The sequence below is a fragment of the Natator depressus genome, chromosome 9, assembly GCF_965152275.1.
Source record: "Natator depressus isolate rNatDep1 chromosome 9, rNatDep2.hap1, whole genome shotgun sequence".
Taxonomy (NCBI): Eukaryota; Metazoa; Chordata; order Testudines; family Cheloniidae; genus Natator; species Natator depressus.
In genome coordinates this window covers 63043271-63052498 of record NC_134242.1, presented here as the reverse complement: position 1 = coordinate 63052498, position 9228 = coordinate 63043271, and the positions used below count along the sequence as shown (strand labels likewise).

Below are 9228 nucleotides of genomic sequence, written 5' to 3'. Positions count from 1 at the left end.
GGAAAATGAAACCCAAGAACAACCTCCCTGTTTTTGTCATGGCCCTTACCTCCTCTAATCCCTCTATTGACATCTTGCAGCACAATTGCATAGGACCTTGTAGGTGCAGGTGAGGTGCTGAAATTGGATAGGGTAAACTGAAGGGTATGTCTACACTGCGATATGGGTAGAAATATCCATGCTAGCATTGCCCATGCTACCATGGCTCAAAATAGCCATGTAAACAAGGTGACAGGGGCTGCAGTGCAGGCTAGCAATGCAAGTCCAGATGGAGGATCCCTTGCATGCTCGGACGGTCCATGCTGTAGCTGGTGTGGCCATGTCCACACTACTGTTTTTAGTCATGTGTCACGGAGTCCCTGGGCGATGCTCTGGAACTGCTCCCCAGGAAGCCAGTCAGGACTCTGGGGAAGTCTCCTTTTTGTGAGCAGCCTGTCTGCAGGACACAAAGCTCACACAGCTTACACCTTCCTGGGTCTGACCTCGGAGCATTCAGCATCCTCTGCCCCTCCGTGCGCTTCCCACAGCGAGTCTGCTCAGGCGGGGCTCCTGGGGAAGCCAGAGGGTCCTGCACCCCAACTCCGCAGACGTGACTCTCAGCCAGCCAGTAAAACAGAGGTTTATTAGACGACAGGAACGTGGTCTAAAACAGAGCTTGTAGGTGCAAAGAACCGGACCCCTCAGCTGGGTCCGTTTTGGGGCCAGTGAGCCAGACAACCATGTCTGCCCTTCACTCCATGTCTCCAGCCAGCCCCATACTGAAACTCCCTCCAGCCCCTCCTCCCCTGGGCTTTGTCCCTTTCCCGGGCCAGGAGGTCACTTGATCCCTTTGTTCTCCAACCCTTTAGCTCTCACCTTGCAGGGGGGAAGGGCCCAGGCCATCAGTTGCCAGGAAACAGGGTGTCGGCCATTCTCTGTGTCCAGACCCCTGCACACACCTGCCCTCTAGCTCTGCAACGATCATACACCCTTACCCCACCACCTAGATACTTAAGAACTGCATAGGGGAAACTGAGGCACCCCCACACTATTCAGAGGAACCATTAAGAACAGTCCCACTTCGTCACACCATGCTAGCTCGGGTATGGCTACCCATGCTGTAATCACACCGTGGATTACAGTGTAGACATACTCTTCGTGGCCAATGGAAAATTCTGTTTAGAATCCTTCTGCTAGTTTTCAGTCAGGTAAGATCTTCTCCCTCCCTGTGCTCTTCCCAGTTCTCTCATGCTAGAGCTGGTCAGGAATGGGAATTTATGTTCCTGAAGAAATTCTGACATGTTGGGGAAGAATATTTTGTTCCAAATCAGAAGAAAACCCTGACCTTTTAAAGTTTGCTGTGAAACAAACATTTTTTTGGTGGTGGGGGGGAACGTTTCAGGTCAACTGAACCAATTCATATTGAGAAAATTGAACCATTTCTTTTAGACTTTCAATTTTGTCCTTTTGAAATGAAAAACAGAACTGTTCCATTCTGACATCAATGAAATGTGACAATTTGATTTTTTTCCAAATGAAATTTTGTTGAAATCGACACATTATTTCTGGAAGTTTTGATTTAAATAACACTGCATTTTCCAAGAGAAAAATTCTTTATCACACCTTACTGTTCCCTTTGTTCTCTTCTCCTGTTTTCAGCTTTGTGCCTTCTAACATGCTGCACCTTAAGTACTATTAATATTCTGGTCACACTCACCGCAACCAAGATCGCTGCCCCGTTGTGTTAGGCATTGTAAGGGGCAATCTTTGTCCTAAAGAAAGTACGAGAGAGAGACAGTCTGGGCAAATGAAAATATTGTTATCCTTATTTTTTGGGTGAATTTTTTTACGGGCAAAAAAAAAAAAGGCAGGTTTGGTGACACTGTACATTTCACAATTTTGTGTCTTTTTTTTTTTTTCTGAATTGTTCATATCAAAAAACAAAACAAAAAATTCTGGAAGTCTAATCATTTTGTTCCAACAGTTTTGGAAATAAAAACATTTTGATATTCTGGGTTGAAATGACCTTTTCTTTAAAAATTTCCTTCAATTTTATAAAAATAAATGTTAAACACTCAAAATTGAAACGATACATTTCATTTGACCTGAAATGAATTTTTGTTTTTCTTCCTGATTCGCTGAAAACTTCAAAAATATTAGTTTTTGATTGGACCTGAAACAACTTTCCCTCCAATTTTTTGGAATTGCCTGTGAATCGTAAAATCTGTTATTTGCACAGCCCTCCTGGTTTTACAGTTGAGGTTCTGAGGCGCAAAGAGTAAGCGACTTGCCCTTGGTCACACACACAGCCTGTGGGCAAGCTGGGAACAATATTTAGATCTCCCAAGTCCCAGCCACATTCTCTAACCACAAGACCATCCCTACCTCTTAACACCTAGAGCAGTCTCCGTGCCCTCATCTCTCTCCTCCCTACATCTCCTCAAAAATCCCTCCTCTCTTCTTACTTATCTACCTGCCTGCCTGTTTGTCTCCTTAGCTATGTCCTTGTATGGCACCCACCATCACCATGGCACCTGATCACTTAGGGTATGTCTACACTACGGAATAAGGTCGAATTTATAGAAGTCGGTTTTTTAGAAATCGGTTTTATATATTCGAGTGTGTGTCCCCCCACAGAAGTGCATTAAGTGCATTAACTCGGCGGAGTGCTTCCACAGTACCGAGGCTAGAGTCGACTTCCGGAGCGTTGCACTGTGGGTAGCTATCCCACAGTTCCCGCAGTCTCTGCTGCCCATTGGAATTCTGGGTTGAGATCCCAATGCCTGATGGGGCTGAAACATTGTCGCGGGTGGTTCTGGGTACATATCGTCAGTCCCCCCTTCCCTCCCTCCCTCCATGAAAGCAAGGGCAGACAATTGTTTCGCGCCTTTTTTCCTGAGTTACCTGTGCGGACGCCATACCACCGCAAGCATGGAGCCCGCTCAGGTAACCGTCACCGTATGTCTCCTGGGTGCTGGCAGACGCGGTACGGCATTGCTACGCAGTAGCAGCAACCCATTGCCTTCTGGCAGCAGACGGTACAGTACGACTGGTAGCCGTCCTCGTCATGTCCAAGGTGTTCCTGGTCGCCTGTGTGAGGTCGATCAGGAGCGCCTGGGCAGACATGGGCGCAGGGACTAAATTTTTAGTGACTTGACCAGGTCATTTTTTTTAGTCCGGCAGTCAGTCCTATTGAACCGTCTTATGGTGAGCAGGCAGGCAATATGGATTGCTAGCAGTCCTATTGCACCGTCTTCTGCCGAGCAGCCATGAGATGTGGATGGCATGCAGTCATTCTGCACCGTCTGCTGCCAGCCAAAGATGTAAAAGATAGATGGAGTGGATCAAAACAAGAAATAGACCAGATTTATTTTGTACTCATTTGCCTTCTCCCCTGTCTAGGGGACTCATTCCTCTAGGTCACACTGCAGTCACGCACAGAGAAGGTGCAGCGAGGTAGATCTAGCCATGTATCAATCAGAGGCCAGGCTAACCTCCTTGTTCCAATAAGAACAATAACTTAGGTGCACCATTTCTTATTGGAACCCTCCGTGAAGTCAACCCTGTAAGCCGTGTCCTCAGTCGCCCCTCCCTGCGTCAGAGCAACGGCAAACAATCGTGCATCTGAGTTGAGAGTGCTGTCCAGAGCAGCCCAATGGAGCACTCTGATTGGGCTAAAACATTGTCGCGGGTGGTTCTGGGTACATATTGTCTGGCCCCCGTTCCCTCCCTCCCTCTGTGAAGGCAAGGGCAGACAATCGTTTCGCCCCTTTTTTCCTGAGTTACCTGTGCGGACGCCATACCACCGCAAGCATGGAGCCCGCTCAGGTAACCGTCACCGTATGTCTCCTGGGTGCTGGCAGACGCGGTACGGCATTGCTACACAGTAGCAGCAACCCATTGCCTTCTGGCAGCAGACGGTGCAGTATGACTGATAGCCGTCCTCGTCATGTCCGAGGTGCTCCTGGCCACGTCGGCTGGGAGCGCCTGGGCAGACATGGGCGCAGGGACTAAATTTTTGGTGACTTGACCAGGTCATTCTCTTTAGTCCTGCAGTCAGTCGTATTGAACCGTCTAATGGTGAGCAAGCAGGCAATACGGATTGCTAGCAGTCGTATTGTACCATCTTCTGCCGGGCAGGCAAGAGATGACGATGGCTAGCAATCGTATTGTACCATCTTCTGCCGGGCAGGCAAGAGATGACGATGGCTAGCAATCGTACTGTGCCATCTTCTGCCAGGCAGGCAAGAGATGAGGATGGCTAGCAGTCGTACTGTACCATCTTCTGCCGAGCAGCCATGAGATGTGGATGGCTTGCAGTCCTTCTGCACCGTCTGCTGCCAGCCAAAGATGTAAAAGATAGATGGAGTGGATCAAAACAAGAAATAGACCAGATTTGTTTTGTACTCATTTGCCTTCTCCCCTGTCTAGGGGACTCATTCCTCTAGGTCACACTGCAGTCACGCACAGAGAAGGTGCAGCGAGGTAGATCTAGCCATGTATCAATCAGAGGCCAGGCTAACCTCCTTGTTCCAATAAGAACAATAACTTAGGTGCACCATTTCTTATTGGAACCCTCCGTGAAGTCCTGCCTGAACTACTCCTTGATGTAAAGCCACCCCCTTTGTGGATTTTAGCCCCCTGAAGCCAACCCTGTAAGCCGTGTCGTCAGTCGCCCCTCCCTCCGTCAGATCAACGGCAGACAATCATTCCGCGCCTTTTTTCTGTGCGGACGCCATACCAAGGCAAGCATGGAGTCCGCACAGCTCACTTTGGCAATTAGGAGCACATTAAACACCACACGCATTGTCCAGCAGTATATGCAGCACCAGAACCTGGCAAAGCGCTACCGGGCGAGGAGGCGACGTCAGCGCGGTCACGTGAGTGATCAGGACATGGACACAGATTTCTCTGAAAGCATGGGCCCTGCCAATGCATGCATAATGGTGCTAATGGGCAGGTTCATGCTGTGGAACGCCGATTCTGGGCTCGGGAAACAAGTACAGACTGGTGGGACCGCATAGTGTTGCAGGTCTGGGACGATTCCCAGTGGCTGCGAAACTTTCGCATGCGTAAGGGCACTTTCATGGAACTTTGTGACTTGCTTTCCCCTGCCCTGAGGCGCAAGAATACCAAGATGAGAGCAGCCCTCACAGTTGAGAAGCGAGTGGCAATAGCCCTGTGGAAGCTTGCAACGCAAGACAGCTACCAGTCAGTTGAGAATCGATTTGGAGTGGGCAAATCTACTGTGGGGGCTGCTGTGATGCAAGTAGCCAACGCAATCAAAGATCTGCTGATATCAAGGGTAGTGACCCTGGGAAATGTGCAGGTCATAGTGGATGGCTTTGCTGCAATGGGATTCCCTAACTGTGGTGGGGCCATAGACGGAACCCATATCCCTATCTTGGCACCGGAGCACCAAGCCGGCGAGTACATAAACCGCAAGGGGTACTTTTCAATAGTGCTGCAAGCACTGGTGGATCACAAGGGACGTTTCACCAACATCAACATGGGATGGCCGGGAAAGGTACATGACGCTCGCATCTTCAGGAACTCTGGTCTGCTTCAAAAGCTTCAAGAAGGGACTTTATTCCCAGACCAGAAAATAACTGTTGGTGATGTTGAAATGCCTATATGTATCCTTGGGGACCCAGCCTACCCCTTAATGCCATGGCTCATGAAGCCGTACACTGGCAGCCTGGACAGCAGTCAGGAGCTGTTCAACTACAGGCTGAGCAAGTGCAGAATGGTGGTAGAATGTGCATTTGGACGTTTAAAGGCGCGCTGGCGCAGTTTACTGACTCGCTTAGACCTCAGCGAAACCAATATTCCCACTGTTATTACTGCTTGCTGTGTGCTCCACAATATCTGTGAGAGTAAGGGGGAGACGTTTATGGCGGGGTGGGAGGTTGAGGCAAATCGTCTGGCTGCTGGTTACGCGCAGCCAGACACCAGGGCAGTTAGAAGAGCACAGGAGGGTGCGGTACGCATCAGAGAGGCTTTGAAAACCAGTTTCATGACTGGCCAGGCTACGGTGTGAAAGTTCTGTTTGTTTCTCCTTGATGAAACCCCCCGCCCCTTGGTTCACTCTACTTCCTTGTAAGCTAACCACCCTCCCCTCCTCCCTTCGATCACCGCTTGCAGAGGCAATAAAGTCATTGTTGCTTCACATTCATGCATTCTTTATTCATTCATCACACAAATAGGGGGATGACTACCAAGGTAGCCCAGGAGGGGTGGTGGAGGAGGGAAGGAAAATGCCACACAGCACTTTAAAAGTTTACAACTTTAAAATTTATTGAATGACAGCCTTCTTTTTTTTGGGCAATCCTCTGTGGTGGAGTGGCTGGTTGGCCGGTGGCCCCCCCACCGCGTTCTTGGGCGTCTGGGTGTGGAGGCTATGGAACTTGGGGAGGAGGGCAGTTGGTTACACAGGGGCTGTAGTGGCAGTCTGTGCTCCAGCTGCCTTTTCTGCAGCTCAACCATACACTGGAGCATACTGGTTTGGTCCTCCAGCAGCCTCAGCATTGAATCCTGCCTCCTCTCATCACGCTGCCGCCACATTCGAGCTTCAGCCCTCTCTTCAGCCCGCCACTTACTCTCTTCAGCCCGCCACTTACTCTCTTCAGCCCGCCACCTCTCCTTCTGGTCATTTTGTGCTTTCCTGCAGTCTGACATTATTTGCTTCCACGCATTCGTCTGTACTCTGTCAGTGTGGGAGGACAGCATGAGCTCGGAGAACATTTCATCTCGAGTGCGTTTTTTTTTTCGTTCTAATCTTCACTAGCCTCTGGGAAGGAGAAGATCCTGTGATCATTGAAACACAGGCAGCTGGTGGAGAAAAGAAAAGGGACAGCGGTATTTAAAAAGACACATTTTATAAAACACTGGCTACACTCTTTCAGGGTAAACCTTGCTGTTAACATTACATACATAGCACATGTGCTTTCATTACAAGGTCGCATTTTGCCTCCCCCCACCGCGTGGCTACCCCCTCAACCCTCCCCCCTCCCTGTCGCTAACAGCGGGGAACATTTCTGTTCAGCCGCAGGCAAACAGCCCAGCAGGAATGGGCTCCTCTGAGTGTCCCCTGAAGAAAAGCACCCTATTTCAACCAGGTGACCATGGATTATATCTCACTCTCCTGAGGATAACACACGAACGGATGTTGCTTGAACGCCAGCAAACATACACTGCAATGCTTTGTTGTACAATGATTCCTGAGTACGTGTTACTGGCCTGGAGTGGTAAAGTGTCCTACCATGAAGGACGCAATAAGTCTGCCCTCCCCAGAAACCTTTTGCAAAGGCTTTGGGAGTATATCCAGGAGAGCTGCGAATGCCAGGGCAAAGTAATCCTTTCACATGCTTGCTTTTAAACCATGTATAGTATTTTAAAAGATACACTCACCGGAGGTCCCTTCTCCGCCTGCTGGGTCCAGGAGGCAGCCTTGGGTGGGTTCAGGGGGTACTGGCTCCAGGTCCAGGGTGAGAAACAGTTCCTGGCTGTCGGGAAAACCGGTTTCTCCGCTTGCTTGCTGTGAGCTATCTACAACCTCGTCATCATCATCATCTTCTTCGTCCCCAAAACCTGCTTCCGTATTGCCTCCATCTCCATTGAAGGAGTCAAACAACACGGCTGGGGTAGTGGTGGCTGAACCCCCTAAAATGGCATGCAGCTCATCATAGAAGCGGCATGTTTGGGGCTCTGACCCGGAGCGGCCGTTCGCCTCTCTGGTTTTCTGGTAGGCTTGCCTCAGCTCCTTCAGTTTCACGCGGCACTGCTTCGGGTCCCTGTTATGGCCTCTGTCCTTCATGCCCCGGGAGATCTTGACAAAGGTTTTGGCATTTCGAAAACTGGAACGGAGTTCTGATAGCACGGATTCCTCTCCCCATACAGCGATCAGATCCCGTACCTCCCGTTCGGTCCATGCTGGAGCTCTTTTGCGATTCTGAGACTCCATCATGGTCACCTCTGCTGATGAGCTCTGCATGGTCACCTGCAGCTTGCCACGCTGGCCAAACAGGAAATGAGATTCAAAAGTTCGCGGTTCTTTTCCTGTCTACCTGGCCAGTGCATCTGAGTTGAGAGTGCTGTCCAGAGCGGTCAAAATGGAGCACTCTGGGATAGCTCCCGGAGGCCAATACCGTCGAATTGTGTCCACAGTACCCCAAATTCGACCCGGCAAGGCCGATTTAAGCGCTAATCCACTTGTCAGGGGTGGAGTAAGGAAATCGATTTTAAGAGCCCTTTAAGTCGAAATAAAGGGCTTCATCGTGTGGACGGGTGCAGGTTTACATCGATTTAGTGCTGCTAAATTCGACCTAAAGTCCTAGTGTAGACCAGGGCTTAGTAACCCCCAAACCCTCTCTCTCATATCTCTTGTTGGGGAGCCAGCAGTGAATGAGTCTCATCATTGTTTTTAAGTGCTGTGTAAATTTAGGGATATTCTATGGATGTTTGACAAAGACAGTAATTAATACTGAACTCCCAGCCCACTTCTCCTCTGTCCTCCTCCTCTTGATTCTCTCTGTACTATAAATGGGCCTTTGGCTCTCTCGTGCTGCCTCCCCCTCCACACATCCCTGGTCTTCAAGCATCCCAGAGAGGCTATGGTATGTTCTGAACCTGGCTAGGAACAGTAGTGTTTAAACCAAATTGTACAGGTGATGGTTGTAGCATTATTTCACTGACCACTGTGAACAGGAATAATTATTGCTGTGACCCATTTTATAAAACCATGCTACCAATTCACCAGGGCCCTGGTTTTGCATTGAAGTTGGTGGGAGTTTTGCCACTGACTTCAATGGGAGCAGGAGTGAGGGGTTAGTCAGAGAGATGGTCTGGCTAGCCCAGTTCTCAGAGAGATACTCCTGTTGTGGAAACAACGTTGGTCCTGTACTTGTATAAAGCAGCTGCACTTCAGGGTACAAGTACCAACCAGGGCTCTGACCAGATCATGAACTGGGGGGGGAGGGGAGAGAGGGAGGAGAAGCTGCTGGGGCAATTTTATCCAGGAGGAAAAGCCTCCAAGGAAGTGATAATCTCCACCTCAGTAACACTTCAGGTGCTAATGAGTTTCCATGCTGGCTGGCAGTGGGCAGCAGGGAGGGGTGGAGGGTGGAGTGCACTAAGGAAACCAGCTCCTCTTCCGTGGCTTGGCACTGCTCTGCATCTCCCCCTGCCGGAGATGGAGAAGCGAGGTGGGTGTGGGAGTCTGGATCCAGCGAGTTCCTGATGCCCCGTTAT

The 9228-nt window shown here is 49.8% G+C and overlaps 1 protein-coding gene across 1 annotated transcript; it reads right to left on the bottom strand.

Moving 5' to 3' along the window:
- Positions 1 to 6571: 6571 nt before the first annotated feature.
- LOC141993541 (myb/SANT-like DNA-binding domain-containing protein 7) lies at positions 6572 to 8181 on the bottom strand. The gene is made up of 2 exons (XM_074963086.1): positions 7390 to 8181; positions 6572 to 6810 (listed from the first exon to the last, which is right to left on the bottom strand). The coding sequence occupies exons 1-2, from the start codon at positions 7970 to 7972 to the stop codon at positions 6725 to 6727; spliced, it is 669 nt and encodes a 222-aa protein (XP_074819187.1). The 5' UTR covers positions 7973 to 8181; the 3' UTR covers positions 6572 to 6724.
- Between the last annotated feature and the right edge of the window lie 1047 nt (positions 8182 to 9228).